Here is a 20,201-nt window from a genome sequence, read left to right as displayed (position 1 = left end):
AAGTTGGATTGGGGACCTTTTATGGTGCAAGAGCCTTTAGAGAATGACCACTCAGCAGTTCATACACGAATCAGTCGGCGCAGGACGAGAATATCTGGTCCCCTAATGGAAAAGGGAATAAGCTACCTTCCAAAGCGAGAGGGAGGGTTCGTTAATGGGGGCACCAGAAAGAGCTCACGCGCGCTGAGCGCATTGTGTGACGTCGGTTGTAGTTCAATAGAGTCACTCTCCCACCTAAGGGACGGGCGCGCACCGAAGGGACTCAAGCATATCTGGCAAGTAGACCCATGTCCTGTCTGACACGTTTCATAGTTCTGGCTTTTTGCTCCTCTGCATACTGGCACACGAGACAGTGGTTTATAGTGCTACGAGTGAGTCCCAGAAAAACCATAATGTGGGGTACGAATAGAGCTGCAGAATTCTCTAGGTTCACGCATGGGTTGCCCGTTAAGTTCACTTTGGTGTGTGTTGCCGCGAAATTAAAATGTAACTATACTATTAATAACATTAAAGGAAAGGATGGATAACAATGATCTACTCGCACGTACAGCTACCCGGTACACTTACAAGCTCCGCATGAACGTCAAGTTTGGCTGAAAGGGTTGAACTTGACATAGGTCTTCGGACCGACTTTGCGGCGGTGGGGGAAGGGGATGCTAAGCAGCGGTAGTTACAGTATGAGTGGATTGACTCCTTTGACAAATAGGAATAATGGGTCAACTTGAGTGGGTGCGGGGTGGGGTTGGTGGACATTCAGAAATGGGCTGGAGAATGTAGTGTGACTGCGAATGTGAAGGCTGGGCCTAGGAACTTTTTTGTTTATGCCGCCGCAATCTTTGGTATTTTGCATTACCCTTTTTACACGAAATGCCTGATATTGCTTTCGGGTTAAGACCTTATCTCACGAGCACGGCAATCACGCAATGAATAGTACGTGAATGCTTGTTAGCAACGTTTGTGCTCCCCAACCCCCTCTCTTTTAGAGCGAAATCCTTCTTTGCAAAGATATATAACACGCTTGAAAAATAGTGCAACGTGCCAGAGTGGCATTTAGCACAATTACATTTTGTTGGGGGTTTGGAACTCCTTCAGTACAATATCGCGTAATTTTGTAACGTTTGGAAAGCCACTTGATGACAAAGACTAGACTTCTAGCTTTGCCAATTTTTTTTGTAGGTCCTTTCTAAAGCAGAGCCCCTACTTTTCGTTGATGATAAAATATACAAACCTTGTTTATTTGCTTATTGCACTTGATCTTTGCATTCTAGTTAAGGACGGTTTTATTGTTGGCATTCTGTAAAGAGTTACAAAATAACCTCTGCAGTCAATATTGAACCTCCAGGTACACGACGCCTTGTTTAAACAGTTGCACTAAACTCGTGTTGGTTCAGGCATGGTTTATAAGGAAATATTCCAAATTGTAACATTCTTAGTGGCTGTAATATTAAATGAATGGCGAGCTTTCTTTTGATGCAGTGACTCCACGGTGCACTAGGCTCGGGACTTATCACGTTACAATCAATTCAATCTTTATTTCGGTGTAAAAGACCATAAAAGCTTAACAAAGTAAAATACAGTACAACAATTTCGACAATGCAAGAATTTTGACAATGCATGGTGTCGAGCATAGGAAACAATACTGCTAGACACACTGGATACTACATGGAATAATCAACCAATTTTGTGATGTTGAAAGGATTTATCAAATGTTTTGCAATTTTGCATGGTAGTATAAAAAATTAATAAAAACAGATATGAGGAATAGACATAACAGGTCATTAAAAAAAAGATTCAACTGTACAGTTAGATTACTACCTCTAAAAAAAAATATATATAATAAAGACAATTGCTTCATTAATAAATACTAAGAATAGTCTAAAAATCATTATACATTTTATTTTATATTCATAAAGTGCACGTGCCAAGCTCATTATACTTTTAATTCTTGTCAGCCTAGGGTGTCAGGCCTTCCCTATTCCTTGCCAAACAAATACCTGATAATACTAATGGGTTTAATCCATTTCTTCCTACATTGCAAATAGTATGGGCAGAAGAACAGTAGGTGTGTTTTCATTCTCTATTGCACCTAAATCACATAATACACATCTGCCTTCCTCTGTTTTGCCTGGCGCCCATTTCACAGTATTTGCCTTTGTGTAGGACACCATAGCGGTATTTAAGGTATAAAGATTTAGCTAGCTGCGGCTGTATTTCGTCCAGAAAGTGCTCAAACTTCCAAACTGTTTTTATTTGGAGGAAACGTGATGTCAATGATCCCACATTAGAGGAATGGGACGAAATACCATGTATAAAAGACCAATATGTCTTCTTTAAAAGCTTTTTAGGTTTCGCCCTGGCGTTGCAACTGCGTAGCAGTTGCTCCGCCCAAGGGCGAAATCTAATGTTAGCTCTATAGGCTGACCCTCCCCCACCCCGCGCCCACAGACTGCACCTGTCTACCCCCCGGTGATTCACGGTGACGTCCGTTACATTACCGGGCACTGCGGGTCACCCCCGAGAACTTCAAACGCTGATTTATGCCTCGAGACTGCACCCTCATCTAAATATTCGCATTATACTACACCTGTATGCTGGTGAGCAGCCAATGTTGGGGGGGGGGGGCTCGCAGTGTGTGGGGGGGCTGTGTGTGGGGGGGCTCTGTGTGTGTGTGGGGGGGCTCTGTGGGTGTGTGGGGGGGCTCTGTGGGTGTGTGTGTGGGGGGGGCTCTGTGGGTGTGTGTGTGTGTGGGGCTCTGTGTGTGTGTGGGGGGGCTCTGTGTGGGTGTGGCATTTGCGAGAGATTAAGCTATTGGGATTGTAAATGACAATGCCATTTATTTATCTGTTTTCAAAACCAACACATAAATACAAATGTTGTCATTTAAAATGCCAATAGCTCTAACTTTTGCAAAGGCGAAACCGTTGCATTGTAAATGCTTGTTTAAAGGGACTTTGTTAGATGAAATGTAACAAAGCATATTATGGGTTTCTGGCTGGAGGGTGATATTGGTCCTGTTTTGAAGGTTATCAGGACCTTTACCTAAATATTACGTATGCATAATGCATAAGTGTTTTGAATTTGATCCTGAATTCAACAGATACCCAATAGTGAGCTGGTTAGATAAGGCACTGCCTGACTTGCGTTGCCCTCAGCATTCTGGCTGGGATTTTCAATGAGAGCCCAATGGGTATTGCATTCAGGTTAGGACCAGCGCCCACGTTAGGTTGATACCTTCTTGCCTTTAGATAAGTAGAATAATTTTCTGGAGGAGGGGCAATTGAAATTTAGTTTATTACGATGTTGTTCATTTGACTTCAATGTTGATTTGTGGAGTGAAGTTGAACCCCAAGTCGAAATTGAACTCCTAAGATTCAGATTTGATGGGATGAGGCGTGAGTAACTCTGGTTAGAAGACTAGTTGAAACAAGGTGGCTTTTACCCCTGCCTCTGTGTAGTAAGTTGTGTTTGACCTTGAGAAGTGAAGAGCTTCCTGCTTCCCTGTGTCAACCAGGTGCATACATTTATTATCTGTGAGTTTCTCATTTAAAGTCATAAAATTCTCAACAACCATTCATAATTATCATTTAGAGGTTGAGAAATTGGAGATTTATTTATGGTACAGGATATATTTAGTACAAGGGCAAGGGTTGTATTTAGGCAATTAAATCTAAAGTATATATTTTGTCATATCTGGTAAATTGCAATGCTAGTTCGACTCCGGCTTTTTTAATTATCTCAGCCTCTGGTGTAACTTATTTCTTTGCAGTTTATTCTGAAATATTGCCAATACGCTCTTCTATTGGATCTGAACAAAAGTGTTTATGGACCTCCCTTTGCGCTTATAGTTCTGATGTCTATGCACTGTTGTATACAGTATCTTCATTAACATATGCAGTTATTACATTTACTAAGCTTGCTGTGAAGTTGAGGAACAAAGGCTGTGGGGAAATTCTAATAGGAATACTAAAGATCAAGGAGCCAAAACAGAGGAATGGCTGCTGAATTCCCAGATGGATGTTGGTTCGGAATGGTTACATTGAGAATCTAGCAGGGAGCGGCTAATTTGAGATTTATAATTCCTTTAGACTGGAAAAGTTGTGAACATCTCTCTCCCCTTAAAGAATTCAGAAGAATAGCCCCTGATTGGACCTCTTCTATTGGTTTGATAAGGAGAGAGGGTACTCTCAAGGTGCGATGGGGGCGGGGGGGGGGAGAGGCTGGGTGAATACGGGATATAGGTACATGGGAATGGTAGGTGGTGACTATAAAATGTCTAAAGCACATTCTGGGACCACGAGACTGATCAGGCCTACAAGAGTCTGTTGTTGTTAAAAATTCGATAGATCAAGCATACTCTGGTCTCCAAAAGGCCAAACTAGGGGATAAAGCTGGAAAGAAGGGGAATCTGGTCACAAGATCATGGCAGAATGGAGAATTTGGATGTGGATTAAATTAACTTAAATAAATGGTTAAAACTATAGGCTGAAATATCTGTTTTCAAATAACCTCCTGTGCTTCTGTCCTTGTCCAGTGTCTGCTGCCTGCTTTCCCAGCGCCTGTGTCTGCCTGTCACTGTGTCTTCCTGTACCTCAGTCGCCTTCTCCTACTGTCCTGCTATTTCTCAAAAGAGATAATGAATGTGCAAGTTGATGAATGTGGAGAGGCTGGATCTCCCCAGTTCGTACGGTGTGATCTTTCTGAGGCAAGTGGTATGTTATAATATATTGGAAAAGTGGTGAAGCAAAAACCCATTGAACGGAGACTTCATTTCCTGTGCAAGTTCACACTGACTCAGATTTGTGTTTCGGTGATGAAACAGGACGGGGTATTTGGAGTTACAAAGCTTGGAAACAAACGTATGTTCTGCACAGAGTAAATTTTTTCGAATGAAGTGAAGATGGATGTCGTGGCATGACCCATCTTTCTGGTGATGGCTTCACATAAGGTGGTCTTGAGCAACACAATTCTTGCAGTTGGCAAAGAAGCATAGACATGAAGGGTAGGAATGGATAGAACCTCTTACCTTTGACTTGCCATTTGGTACTCCTGGTGCGTCCTTACTAGCCCTATACTTACAAGTCGTGCTGGCTGTGGCAAGACCAGAAAATAAGCAGACCTTTCCACAGCTCTTTATCAGAAAAGACAATTGGGGAGAGGATGTGGCCTAACAGCTAGGGCGTTCAACCTCAAATCTGGGGGTCCAGGTTCGAGTCTTGGCAACAACGTTCGACATCCTGCGATTCTGGGCAAATCATGTACTCTCCCCGTGCCTATCAAAAATGTATGTATCCTTGTGTAAATCAACTGGTGCTCATGTAAAGTGCTCTGATACCTTAGGGCCAGGTTTGCGCTATATAAAATTCCCAAAAAAAGACCCGGCTTTAAGGGGTAAAGAGTGGCATAAAAGACTGCCCCTTTTATTCCATCTGAGACTTAAAGTGTGTGTGTGTGATGTCACTTCTAAACATATCATGTTGGTGGAGTGAGGGGGGGCGTGGCGGAATGGACGTGTGAGCTACGAGCTCCGTCACGGCCTTCCTCTTTATCCTGTTCCACATCCCTGCCCGCGACCTATCGGGCTCTCCCTGGAGCAGAGACGCTGTCCCAGCGGCAGCGCGGGGACGCACTGGGCCTGAGATCACCGGCGCGGCGCCGGCCATTTTGAGCGGCCTGGGTGCTCGGCCACATCCCCGACCTCGGCTGCGCGGGTGGCCGACCTGCGGTGCGTGCTGCCCGGCCGCCGGCCACCGCGAGGGGCGGGTCGGTGTCATCGCGACCGGAGCCCCGGCGGCGGAGGACGGGCTGCCTAGCAGGAGCGCTGGGACACAGACGGCTGGCGTAGCCCGTGTGCAGAGGGGCCGGGCCGGCACAGGTGACGGCGGGGGCCTCTTCGACCCGAGATCAGAGGAGCCCGGCTCCCCGCTGGGAGACGACGACCGGCGGAAGGCGCCTTGCTTCCCGGCTGCTTCCCTGACTGACCGTCGTGGACTTTGGCAGTAAGAGCCCTGAGGAGGCGGCGCAGGGGACCCCCCCTCGAGGTTTTTGGGGTCTGGGGGACTCTGCGGAGAGCTGTCGACGTGGGCGCTGCTGCCCTGAGGAGACCTCTGGCTGGACAGTGAGGTCCAGCCCCCTGGGACTGGTGTTGATCGGGCGCACGGTGGCGCTGACCCCCTCTGGCTGAGGCTGGGACCCGCGCTGTCAAGGGGACACACGCCTTACCGGTTGGTGGACTTCCTGTTGGTGGGTGCTGGGCCCTGAGCCCCCTGCGTTGTGGCGAGAGCGCCGCGGGAGGCGACCCTAAAGCTGAGGGCCCACTGACGAGCCTTGCACCCTTGACGACATAGTTTTGGGGGACACCCTACGCCTGTGGCCGGCGACCACCATGGGGAGACGCCCAAAGCCCCCGACGGATGTGGAGGAGGGAGCGGCAAGCAGTCGGGGCTCTACGATGGACATAAGCTCGAAACCGGGCCTGCCACAGGGCCAAATGGAACAGATTTTGCAGGCCATTGCCGATACCAGGGAAGCATTGCGACAGGACATCGGCCAGGTATCCACGAGCCTGGGGCTCCTGCGGGCAGACCACGGTAAACTAGCGGACCGGGTCACGCAGGCGGAGATCCGAGTGGACGCACTGGAACCGGCGACCAAGGCGACTGAAACTGTGCTGGGGGAGCTACGACACAGGGTGCACCTACTGGAACAGAGGGCGGAGGATGCAGAGGGGCGCAACCGCCGCAACAACATACGCGTGGTCGGCCTGCCCGAAAAAATTGAAGGAGCGGACATGCTGGGCTACCTGGAGCCCTGGCTGCGCGACGTGGTGGCCCCGGAGGGTCTGACCCCGTTTTACACTTTGGAGCGCGCTCATCGAGTACCCGCTCGGCCTCCGGCTGAAGGCCGACCACCGCGACCAGTGGTGGCGCGCCTGCTGCACTACAAAGACCGTGACCTTATTCTGCGGAGAGCGAGGGCACTTGGCCCTTACCGGGTGGACAACGCTCAGGTCTCCATCTACCCGGATTATTCTTTTGAGGTGCAGAGGCAGCGCTCCACCTTTCTGGCGGCCAAGAAAGCTCTACGGGAGGAGGGGGTCCGCTACTCTCTTTTGTTTCCTGCCCGCCTGCGGATCATGATAGATGGCAAATCCTCCTTCTACAATTCCCCGGATGAAGTTTGGGACTGGTTGGAGCTCTACAAGGCTGGGGTGGATGGTCGTCCAGCATCTGAGGAGCAGCGTAGGATGGCGAAGAGGCCCAAGCGGACCAGGAGGTGACCACCGAAGGCTGGGACGCCTTCTGTCTCGCAGACCGAGCTGGAGCGCAAGGCGGCCCTTCAGGCGGTCTCTAATATCTCCAAGGCGGTGGCATCGACTTCGGCAGTGGAGACCGGCTCTCGAGAGGGCTCCGAGGACGTGGTGTCAGAGGAATCAGGTGCTGGTGGTTCCGGGCCGCCTCATGTCACGCCTGGGACTGCTGATGGTTTATTGGATGAATGATCCTCTGGACCCGCCGTGCTGGTATTGTATTAGCAACTGGACCCCTGGCTGGGCTTGGGGCGGAGGCATGTGACTTGGGTGAGCGGAGAGATGTGTTATAGCAGAGGGTCCGCCTTCTGCCATTGGTAATTTCTACTTCTGCAGGGGTGGGGATGTGGGGCATCTGGAGTGCTTTGGGGAGGGCCGGCCAGGTGACACCGGTAGCTTGCGGCCTGTTGGGCGTAGCGACAGGCCACCCTCCCTATCTCACACCTATTGTGGGACTCTGGTAGTTACCGGAGACTGTTATACTTGGGATATTGACTTTTGGATGGGTCTCTGCTGTTTGGGGCCTATTCTGGGGATGGGTGGGACGTGGGATTGTTGGGTGGTTTTCCAGGGCTGGTTTTGGATGTTGTCAGTGTGCCTAGACTTTTAGCTTTCATCCGGACCGTATTTGTTACTATGAATGGGGACCCTACCTGAACTAAAGTGTGTGACCTGGAATGTGCGGGGACTGAACTCTATGCTGAGACGCCACAAGGTGCATGCTTATCTTGTTCGGACGGTGATTCATATAGCCTTTCTGCAGGAAACGCATATTGACCAGACAGAGGGACGGGCTTTACAGCGCAGATGGCGGGGGCAGCTGTTCTACATGGTCTATTCAGCTTTTGCGAGGGGGGTTTTGATTTGGGTGCGGGCGGGGGTCCCTTTCCAACCTTTGCAGACACTGCTTGACCCCGAGGGGAGGGGAGGTTTGTAGCTGTACAGGGCCGCCTGGATGGGAGAGACGTGACACTTTGCAGCGTCCACGCCCCGAATGCGGAACAACCTGCCTTTTTTGCACGACTTTCGGGGGAAACTGGCGACAGTACTAGCCAACACGGTCTTAATGGGGGGGACTTTAATTCTGTCCTAGATGTGGAGTTAGATAGATCTCACCCTCCTTTGGCGCAGGCGGCAGCGCACAGGCTAGCGAAGAGTAGGGGAGAGTGGCAGAGTAGCTGGGGCCTGGTTGATACATGGCGAACCCAACACCCGACAGAGAAGGATTTTTCGTTCTATTCCCCCCCACAGGCGCTTCATGTTCGCCTTGACAGCATTCTGTGCTCGCCGGATGTTCAAAGCTTGGTCCGCCACAGTGAATATTTGGCTAAAACAATTTCTGACCATAACCCTTGCCTAGTAGTGGTCCAGTGGATGCGGCAACGGCAAGCTATACCGACCTGGCGGTTGAACCCGCTGGCATTGGAGGATGCGGTGTTCAAGGCCGAGGTAGGCAATGGGGTGGAAGGCTACTTTGCTGCTAACGCGGACACTGCTTCCAGTAGAGCAGTAGAGTGGGACGCCTTTAAGGCAGTGGTTCGGGGAGTCTGTATTTCGGCCACTGCGGGAGTCCGCAGGACTCTTCTGCAGGAAGTTACGCGGAGCGAGGATCGTTTACGCGAGGAGGAGCGGCGTCACCACGTGACCCCTGACGCTCGTGCGGCGGTTTCGGCTGCGCGGGAGGAAGTGGCGATGGCGACAGAGAAGCTGCGCTGCTTCGATTATAAAGAGTTCCTGATTCGGGCTCATGCCGAGCGCGACAAGGTGGGCTCACTCTTGGCCTGGCTGGCCGTGCCGGGGACCCGCGGCACCCCGATTGTAGCTCTGACCACTCCAGAGGGGAACGAGGTTTACACCCAGTCGGAGGTCAATGGCCAATTTTTGACATACTACGCGCGCCTGTATAGGAGCGAGATGCCTTGTGTACCGGAGGAGCTAGATGGGTTTCTCCAGGCGGCTCGGCTTCCCCGGCTTGACTCCGCACATGCGGATAGTTTGGGCGGGGACATATCTGAGGGAGAAATTTGTGCGGCCATTAAACACATGGCTCCTCGTAAGACCCCTGGCACGGATGGGCTACCGGTCGAATTTTATGCGGCCTACGCCGATGTATTGATACCGCGCTTACTGGCGGTTTACCGGGAGGCCTGGGAAACCGGGGTCCTACCTGCAAGTACTCGAGAGGCCTTGGTAATCCCCTTACTGAAGCGGGGCGGCGAAGCCAGCTCACGCTCGGCCTACCGTCCATTGTCCATGCTCACGACGGACTATAAGATCCTGAGTAAGGTTCTTGCGACACGACTACTGGCCCACATGCGCGCTTTGGTGCATTCTGACCAGGCAGGCTTTATTCCCCAACGCACCACCGCCACCTGTGTACGCCGGCTCCTTCGGGTTATGGGGGGCAATGCTGCTGGTTTGCCGGGTGCCGCTGTCCTGTCGACCGACACTGAGAAAGCATTCGACAGTGTTGAGTGGCCATATCTCCTTCGAGTGCTGGAAGCCTTCGGGTTGGGCGAGCGGTTTGTGAAGTAGACCGCCTTGCTTTATGCGGCGGCCACAGCCCGAGTCAGGACGGGGGCTACCATCTCGGCTCCGTACAGAGTGGGGCGGGGGACCCGACAGGGATGTTCCCTGTCTCCCCTCCTGTTTGCGCTCGCCATAGAGCCTCTAGCTGCTCACGCTCGTATGGGCCGAGCATATGAGGGCCTTCAGCTGAGAGGCGACACCCACTACATATCCCTCTATGCCGACGACTGCCTACTGTTTTTGGCTGACACGGATGTTGCCCTGTGCGGAGCTAGGCGGCTGCTGTCGGATTTTGGCCAACTGTCAGGACTGAGGGTCAATTGGGGGAAGTCCTGCCTCTTCCCGTTGGTGTCGGGAGTGGACGACTCCCAGCCGGAGGGTGAGCTGCGATGGGAATTTCACTGCCTCCCGTATCTAGGCACGCACATATACCGATCACCGTTGGACCTCCTGGAGGGCAACATAGAGAGAGCGATCCGGAGCCTGCGTGGCTGCATGGGATTCTGGCGGACGCTCCCGTTGTCGGTCGCGGGGGGAGTGGCGTTATTAAAGATGGTGGCACTACCCCGTCTATTATATCTGTTCCGCACGTTGCCGATCTGGATCCCGACGTCGGTTTTCACCAGACTTCGCTCCTCAATTATCGAGTTCATTTGGGGAACGGGCAGGAGGCGTGTGGCGCTGAACACGATGATGCGTTCCAGATCAGACGGGGGACTAGCAGCCCCTGATTTTGAATGGTACCATTTGGCGGCACAGCTACAGTGGCTTACCCAAGCAGTGGCTTTAGAATTCCGAGGCCCGGAGGGGGCCGCAGACGGACTCCTTCCGAGATATGTTATTTCTTTTATAGTTCTGGGCCAGAAGTTGGACCTTTCCCAGCTTACAGGGGAGGAGCAGACGATTAGAAAATGCTGGCTGCGGTGCCATAGGCGGTCTGGTGTCGCTCGCCCGTATGCCCCCGAGATCCCGCTAGGGATGAGCACTGCCTTTCCACATGGGGGAGATTGGTCTGTGCTGGCGACCTGGGAGGAACTTCGCCTGCAAATGCTCGGTGATTTGTACAAGGAGGGATCGCTGCTCTCGTTCCAAGAGCTACACGACGCTTACGGCCTTCCGAGGGGGGACTATCTGTTGCACGCCTCGCTAGTGGCCGGTATTCGGAGTTATTGGAAGAAGGGCCTTTCTGAACCACCGACATCTGCGTGCTGTCAGTATGTGGTCATGGCGGCTGGCACTCACAAGGCCATCACCTGCCTTTACCGGAGACTGTCGACGGAAACGTTGCAGCCCCTGGATGGGCTGAGAGCCAAGTGGGAGGGGGATATTGGGCGACCGATCCCTGAGACGACGTGGCCGCAGCTTCTGAGGCGGGCATGGAAGGGCACTAGAAATGCCAGGTTCCAGCTGGTTCAGTTTTTCTCCCTTCACCGAGCATACTTGACGCCGGCTAAGATCTCGCGATATTTTGAGGGCGCATCCTCACTCTACCCTAGATGTGGTGTGGAGGACGCGGATTTTGCCCACATGCTGTGGTCTTGTGTGAAGCTCACGGAGTACTGGGAAGCGGTGGTGGCCTGCCTGAATGCTGTCACGGATCGGCACATTGAAGCGGATATGGGCGTCTGCTTACTGTTATGGTTCCCTCACACCCCCCGCAATCGCATTACCAGCAAATTTTATGACTTGGGCCTGATATTGGCCAAACGGGAGATCACCATGCATTGGAAGTCTAGCCGGGGCCCCAGTTACTCGCGATGGTGGTCCACTCTGGAGCGGTGGGCGAAAGCAGAGAGCGCATTGCGGTTGCAACAGGCCAGGCGACTAGATAGTGACAGGGAGTTGGAATCGGCCAGAGCATGGGAGGCCCTAGTGACCGCGCTCCAATTGCCTGAGAGTGACCAGAGTGAGGATGGTGAGATGGCGACACCATAAGGTAGCTCTGCTGAGAGGTTCCCCATTCCCGGTGCAGTGCACCACTGTAACATGTAACGACGTAGATCCTGGGGGTTCGGGTCCCCCATTGGTATGCACTACCTACCTCCTCCCCCCGAATAGTTTGGGGAGGTGACTGACTGTTATTCATTAGCTGGTTAGAGAGACGAAGCAGGCGCACTGACCTGGGGGGTGGGATCCGGGGAGGGGGCGGTTACGGGATTGTTATTATAAACGGCATCTGGTCATGAACAGTACTATTCTCCTGTATCATCGGATGTTACTGCATTCATTACTCATTGTATTGCACTGATTTGACCTAACATGCCAATAAAAATTGTTTCTGCAAAAAATCATGTTGGTGGAGTGAGGTCAGTGGAAAGAAGGATTCGTCCAATGCCTCAGTGATTGTGGCTACAATATGAATGATGCACTTTTTCAGTAACAAATAACTCATTACTTTGTAGGACTTTCCACTCAGAGTGTAAGCTGCTGGAACCACTCCATAAATGACTATCTGTCAGTACTTGGCTTGGTCAGTACTAGTGGAAACTAAAGGTTGCTTGCTTTGAAGATATTCTATTTACACCATTAACGTTGCTTTTTCCTCCATTGAATGTGGGTGATTGGATTAGGTAAAAAAAAAAAAAGCAGTGAAAAAGCTCTAGCACATGCTGCGTCTTCAGATGGTCTGAGCAGACCTCAGGAATTGAGCCCTGGAAATCAGACCTTCTTCTATCTTCATTGTTTGTCGGCATTCCCAGCCTAGAAATTCAGTACCAAATGTAATGTCCCTCCCTCTCGATCCTCACCCTGAGTTCAAGATGGTGGCCATGTGTTGTGGGCCAGCCTCCGTCCTCCCAACACTCAAGTCATGGTGGAGAGACTGGGACACATCCGTGCACTTCTGAGCCTTGATGCACTTGGAAGGAGGCCCCTTGGAACCCTGCAGTGCTCCAGCACTGCTATGTATTCACTCTTGGACTACCGCTGTGTGTGATGTATATCACTGGGAGGCCAAGTAGCCATATTCTGAGATATTGTTTGTGTTGGCCTCTGCTGTTTTCTACTGCTGACCTCGCTCCGTTAAATACAGTGGTGTGGCCCCAGGATGACCCCAAGGATTCTAATGACAAAGAGGTTAAGGAAAAGAGGGAGTTCTTTTTCCCGAATGGCATGAATAGAAGGTCTCGCAGGTGGAGAGAACTGAATAAGTTGGCAAAAACAAAGAAGTAGGTTCAAAACCTGGACTTGAGGACATTGTCAGGAAATGCAAGTTCCTTCTCAGATGGATAACGTATGCCACTGGGAGTCCTTTTAAAATTGATCGATGACCTCAGTGGTGTGCTTGGAAGAGGAGGGTGGCAAAGATCAGGATTCTGGGGTGCTACCGATGGCTAAAGGGAACGATGCAAAGTTGCTTTTCGAGTGAAAATTTGTGTTCAGAGACGACCCCCAGTATGCGTTTGGACATTCAAAATGGTCTGTTTTCCTACAAGAGTCCTGGAGATAAAACTCCGGGAGCCAGGGTCATCATGGTGAAACTTTGTGACCCATCTCAGAGTGAGAGACAGTGACCAGCTAGAAGGAAGAACCTGACTTTCAGGTGCTGCAGGATTTACATCTTCCATGATTCATGTCAAGGAATCCACAGGGAAAGGACTTCAGGTCATTAAAAATGCAATGAATTATGGGATTTGTTTTGGTTCCATGTTACTCTCTTCCATGGTCATTGGTGGTAAAATGCGTGTTCCCTTGAAGACTGTCTTTACTATAGTTTTTGAATGGCAGGACAACTGGCTGAGATGACAGTTACATGGGGAACCTGACACTTAAGGGTCTACTTACTGATGGTGACTTCAACCTGCATAATCCTGGGGTTGCTGATATGTTGATTTCCATGCTTGACCAGTCTTCTTCTTTCCTTCCACATCTTTCTTGCACTGTTTATGTTCTTTGTTAACTTTTGCTTGTGTCATGGTGTAACAATGTGTGCCTGCCATGAAAACATGGACTGTAGTTGAAAGCGGTAATTAGAAGTAAATAATCTGTGAATACCCAGGGTGTGGATACAAGGGATCAGGTTTGCTTCTTACAATGAGCATTTTTGTTGTCGTTTGGAAAAGGTAAAACAAAATTTGTATAACGAGACATGTCTTCCCTAAATTCTTACCCAACAAAATGCGAGTCCTGCCAACACCTAAGAAAACTGTTTCACCTGGGTCATGATATTGCCAGATGTTGTGAGCATGTAATAAAATGTTGAAACGCTTCAAATGATAACGTTAAGAAAAACTATTTGCATTGTTTTTTTTATTATTATTTCTAAAGAGTTTGTTTTTGGAGAGACAAAAGAAAAAATCTATACATTCCTACACATGGTAATCCATTCCAATACATTATAGTGCATGCCAAAGCAGGTCACTGACTTTCAAACAGGAAGTAGTTATTACAAGTTCACATTTTAAAATGCATAAGTACTGAGCAGACATAGTATCTCCCCATACACTAAGCTAGTAAGAGTACAGTTTGCATTGTTCATGATGGCGGCTGAAGCTAATTTCAGCATACAAGGAGTAGGTGCTCAGAAGCATGGTAGAAACAAGCTGTGAGATTACTGACAGCAAAGAAGAGAACTCATTCCCAGTTTTATGTCCAGTGAGAACAGAGGGTGGAGAAAGCTATTTTTGTGCTCTAAGGTAACTATAGCTCACACCCTCGCAATGCACTGCTCATGTCTCGCATATCACATCACTCATGACATGTTCTATGGCATCATTGATAACATTATTGACAACAACTGAACTGACGACCCTGTGCTTAGCAGGTGCGAGTTATTAGTTACTTTAGAGCTCGAGTTGTATTTACGTGAGTTAACTATAACTGGTGAATTTCAGTGGTTTTGTTAGTTTATAATGGTATGTTCTAACTGACCTTTTCACCGAACTACAATGTCCCCTTAACATTTGTTTTTTCCAATGAATTTCTACTTTTAAAAAAAATGTAAAGTAAGATGTAATTAGAACCCTAACGATTGGGTCCCTTTAACCTTTGTTTTTTTTGTGTGTGTGTAGGCTTTGCAGCTGGCCCCACCTGTCTTATCTGTGCCCATTGTGTCCCCCCTCTAAACTACTTGTGAAGCCACTTGTATTTCATGTGATATGATGTCTCCGCAAACTGGGAGAAACACATGTATACGTACACGCACACACGCGCGCACACACACACACACGTTTTATCGAGAGGGGTAGCAGGACATTGCTTATTCATATACTTTGTGGTTGCTGTGATGCAGTGCATACGTTGTTTGCTGGTTCTTCCCGTTGTTCACTGAGCAGTGTTCCCTCTGGCAGGTGGTTATCATGAGGGACTATCGCCATGTCAACGTGGTCGAGATGTACAAGAGCTACCTGGTGGGTGAGGAGCTGTGGGTGCTGATGGAATTCGTTCAAGGCGGGGCTCTTACAGACATAGTCTCACAGACCAGGTATGTGTGTTTTTAAGTCTAGTGCTCATTACTGTCCTGCTTAATTACGCAAAATCGTAATCGGTCAGTGCTGTCGGGGGGGAAAAAGCTGCAGTTAAGAGTGTGTAGAAACATGAAGAGAGATGCATCTTTCCTTTAGAGACTTACAGCGTGGAAAAAAAATGTTGCCTTGTATATCTTCTTTCTGCTGATCACTTTTTAGACAAAGATAGCAGAAAGAAAAGCCAGTTCTGTTTTCTTTGTTTAAATTGCGTCTGTATTTATGCTCTGTGACCTGCCGGCCCCTTCGCTTCTGGCTGTGGCGGAAAGCATTGTGATGTCATAAGTCAACTGTAATAACATTACAGTTGAGCAACTACGTCATTTCTGTATTACAGGTGAATAGAGACATCACAATGTTATGATAAATGGGTTTGTAGAGAGCAGCCTATCACCTGGCACAGAATCCAGGCGCTGCAGCGGGTGTGTAGGCTGATGGTTTTGGGAGAGAGCTAGCCTTGGTGAATTAGTCAGATTATCAGCTTCGTGTGGCATTTAAGAAGTGAGGAGGAGGCCCTGATGTGTAGAGCCGGGCCATTCCAGGTTTCGGCTGCAACGTGGGTGAATTCTAGACCTCCTGTTCTGCTTTGGCGAATACAAGGTGCATGTGCGAGTGAGGGTAAGCGCAGGTATCTGGTGGGTTTGTGGAAGTTACGGTGGTTGTTAAGGTATGTGTGTCCTATGTTGTGTTGTGCCTGGTATGCATGTGTGAGGAGTTTATATTGGTGCCATTTCTGTTTGGGGAGACTGTGGAGCTCCCTGAGATGTGGTGTGATGTGGGCTCGTCGTGGGAGGTCTAGGATGTGTCTTGCCACAGCGTTCTGGATGGTCTGAAGTCAGTAGTGAGGTGATTAGAGATTCTGGCATAGAGTGCTTTTCCGTAGCCTAGTCTGCTTATGATAAGGGCTTCTATGACAGTGTGCTTGGTTTATATGGGAATTCATTTCTAAGAATGTGCAGAGCATGCGCAGTATGTGAAAGCAGGAGGAGCTAACTGCGTTGACCTGTGCTGCCATGTTGAGTTTGTTGTTGAGGATGATTCCCAGGTTTCCTACATGGTTAGTTGGTGTGGGTTCAAGCTCTGAAGCCCACCAGGGATAGTTCTGGTTCCTGGAGATCAACACTTTCGTATTGTCAGAGTTGAGTTTCAGGCAATTGGCTTTCATCCACTCTATGTTGATCACGCATTCGGTAAAATTTGCTCTGGAGGTGGTGGACTTGTCAGACATTGGTAGTATGTCATCGGTGTAGAATATGATGGAGATGTCCTGTGCTCGGATGACGTTGGCGAGCGGAGTCATGTAAATGTTGAACAGGGTTAGGCTGAGTGATAAACCCTGGGGGAATCCGCAGGCCAAGTTCTTGGGTTCTGATGTGTAGCGTTGTAGTCTGTCTCTGTGTTCTCCCTGTGAGGAAGGAACATACCCAGTTGAGGCCTGGTACTTTAACGCCTTTGTCGTGCAGTCTTCTGATGAGGGTGGAGTGTGATACTGTATCAAAAGCAACTGAGATGTCAAGCAGGATGAGGACGTCGCTTTCTCCCCTGTCCAGTATGATGTGGATCTCATCTGTGGCTATGATGAGTGCCTTTTCTGTGCTGTGGTTGCTTGTAAAACCTGACTGGGTATGGTTAAGTAGATTGTGGAGTTGTCTAGGTTGGTGGTAGTGTTGGGTGAGTCTGTTTCAAGGGTGTTGCATCAGTCAGTTCTGTTATTTTGTTTGTTTCAGAAGGGCAGATTGATTCTGGTGGATGCTTTGGCTAGCGGTGTACAGATTTGGAAGTTTATGATGGAGTGGTCGGTATGAGCAGTGAGGCAGAGTTTTAGTTAATGTTGTTGCTGGTGTGGAAGATTGGATCCAGAGTGTGTTCTGTGAAGTATGTCGGATCAGAGACCAGCTAGGAGAGTCCAATGTTGTTCAGGCTCTCAAGGTGGTCTGTGGAGCAGGGATTTGTGGGTACTCTAAGTGGAAATTGAGGTTGCTGAGTAGTTTGAAGGCCTTTACGTTATTGGTGAGGGGACCGATGAAGTCTGAGGTGAGGTTACTGAAATTGATTCGTGGTGTGGGTGGTCTGTATGCTAGGTTACCTTTCTAGGTTAAGCAGTCATATGTCTGGAGGCTGAAGTGCATGTGTTCCATGAAGGGGGTGTCTGAGTCTGTGGCGCATTTCATGGTGTTTTTTTAGATAATTGCGAGTCCACCTCCAGTTTTGTGAAGACTATCTTCGTGTGTAATTTGTGTATCCTGCCAGGATGGCCACGGCGATGTCAGAAGACGACGTTGTGTTCAGCCAGGATTCCGCTGTTGCTGAGGAGGCCCCAAATTTCAATGGCGTGTTTGCTGGGCGAGCGGGTGTTGAGTAGCATGCATGCGAACGTTTGCTGGGATTTTGGTGCAGCATGTTGTGAGGTGATGGTCTGGGTGGGCTGTGCGAAAGTGTGAGTACAGGGGATGTGTGCATGTGGGATGCTGCAGTTGAAGCGGCAGTGGAAGCAGGAGAAAGGTCCTACCGTGCTGAGTGGAAGTCGCCTGTAATAAGGAAATTAGAGATGGGCTTTGATAAAGGGATTGCAGGCTCCCATGTGTTATAGGCAGATTTGCAAGCTTTCTGCAGCGTTCAGATGGCAGTTCCCAAATGTACTTTCAGAATATGAAGGGCGAATGTCTGCAGTATCCCTCATAAAGGATTGCCTCGCCATAAAATGAGTACATGAAATTGCTTCATTTTAATGTCTGTAATTGCAAAATCCACATTGTGATACAGGGGACGCACAGATGTTATTGTTGCTTTGATCAAGGGCACTGTTTATTCTTCTGAAAGAACAGCAGTCAAGCTCTTAGCCATGCCACAATTATGTTTTTCTAAGAAAACTGTTTGTATAGAGTAATGTATCCTCAGCTGTACATTAGAAGGATATTGCAAGGCGCAGGCTTCGTCGCTTTATAATAACATGGAACTCTCCTGTGACTTGCAGTCTCCTTTTGATGTGCCCATTTGGGAAGTTATTTCTTGTAATCAGTGGGTAAAAGGAAATGCAAATTGCAATACTTTAAGGAATCGTGTAATGAGATGTTAGTGGGTAGCGACTGCCACCTGCAGGCCAATAGTGGAACAATGCCTAGCGAGCATCACTACCCGCTCACACTAAACTGAGTCCAAGCAGCAAGTACTGAGTGGTCTTATTTTCTTATTACTGTCGCGTTCTGGCGTCCGAACACACCTGTGATAAGAAAATAATACAGACCATACCACAAGACTATATGTTGCCTCGCTCAGACCAGCAATAATACATTTAGGTTTTATATAAAGTTCGATTTATACAATGATTTTAGATGCTAAGATTTCTGCCATTCTGCTTTCAGATTGAGTGAAGAACAAATTGCAACTGTGTGCGAGTCTGTGCTGCAAGCCTTGGCTTATCTGCACTCCCAGGGCGTGATCCACCGAGACATCAAAAGTGACTCCATTCTCCTCACCCTCGACGGGAGGGTAGGTGTCGTCCACCTGATCTCACGTTTCTGCTACGTTTCTTCTGCTTCTGACCCGCCGCAGCAAGCATGTGAAAGGGCGAGATTTTGATCGATACCTTATATCTATTGATCCAAACCTCGATCTGGTCGACTGAACCTTTGTTGCCTGTCTAGGAGGAAAACAGTACACCCATCTGCAAGTTAGTTCACCCAATAAAGGACTCTACTCCCAAAGATCACGGACAACTTCTAGCTTTCAAAAGTTTATTGTAAAGATATAATGAGCTGCAAATACAGGCATCTCAGAATGAGATTCACGAGATACACAGGTCCAATTACATACATGTGCTCTCGAAAAGCCCTCAGACGAGCAACAGAAATCACTAACACAAGTTCTAAGAATAATAAAGCTATCAGCATAGACGCATATCTCTCCTTCATTTAGGTTGGAGGAAAACACACACAGGTTAGGCGTCCCTACCCTGTTCTAGATGGTATCCCTACTTAACCAAATCCCAACCTAACAAAGGTGTCAGCAGTGAATGACCCCCAAGGGAAGTCACCCACTCTAAGTCTCTTGGTGAAAACCTAAAGTTCTCCAGTCATGACCCCTCACTGCCTACCCATCCGCTCTCTAAAGGGTCCTCAGGTATCTGCTCTAACTCCACCCAGGGGTGCTGTCCCTAATACAAAACAGTCAACAACATTTGAGACGCCCCTTGCGAAACGCCTCTCACGTGGTGCAACTTCAGGCTTTTTCCATGATGCTTTGTATTGGGCCTCAGACGTTAGAGTTGACCTTGCTTCTCAGGCTCTTCTCCGGCCCGCTGATACCCCTTAAACATTCCAGAACCCTCCTCCATGTCTGGGCCGTCTACTGAACAGACCTCTATTCATTCATTTATAATTGGATCCCCCCTTTCCTGTTGCAGACAGATATCTGCCGCCAAGAACCCAACTCTCATAGACTTCTAAAAAGGCTTGCAACATTTCTCAGCCCAGACATGTACGTGTAAATCAATGCTAAAACATTTCAGGCCTACAATATTTCTCATTATGATTATAGCATTCAACTTCTTCATTTAATTAAAGCATATTAATACTCTTATTCTATTATTCAATAAACATTTTATAAATCATGGCCCATTTAATGCGATGACCAAACGTTAAAACAATCTGTGTCGTGAAAAGAAACACCTTCCCTTTTAGCTCCAGCTCTGGCCCTGAGGCCTACCACGTTCTGCTCTTAACCACATACCATCTTATGTTTTAGCAGCTTCACGACATGGATTCAAAAATAATCACATCTAATAAAGTCATATAATGTCACACATTTCTGTATTAGTTCCACTTCTACTTAAATCTCTACATTAGCTATACATTTTTGAATATAATTGCAGGTACTATTAGCACTCATGGCATTTCTCTTCATGA

The 20,201-nt window shown here is 48.7% G+C and overlaps 1 protein-coding gene across 8 annotated transcripts in view; it reads left to right on the top strand.

Annotated features, from left to right (window-relative positions):
- Positions 1-20,201, top strand: part of PAK6 (p21 (RAC1) activated kinase 6) — a 387,653-nt gene that overhangs the window by 328,792 nt on the left and 38,660 nt on the right. For all 8 annotated transcript variants that reach the window (XM_078659784.1, XM_078659785.1, XM_078659782.1 and 5 more), the window contains 2 exons: positions 15,124-15,257; positions 18,660-18,786. In XM_078659784.1, coding sequence (XP_078515910.1) covers positions 15,124-15,257; positions 18,660-18,786 — 261 coding nt within the window. The remainder of the gene's footprint in view (positions 1-15,123; positions 15,258-18,659; positions 18,787-20,201) is intronic.

The sequence above is a fragment of the Lissotriton helveticus genome, chromosome 9 (assembly GCF_964261635.1).
Source record: "Lissotriton helveticus chromosome 9, aLisHel1.1, whole genome shotgun sequence".
NCBI classification, from domain to species: Eukaryota; Metazoa; Chordata; class Amphibia; order Caudata; family Salamandridae; genus Lissotriton; species Lissotriton helveticus.
This window is presented reverse-complemented; position numbering and strand designations above follow the sequence as displayed.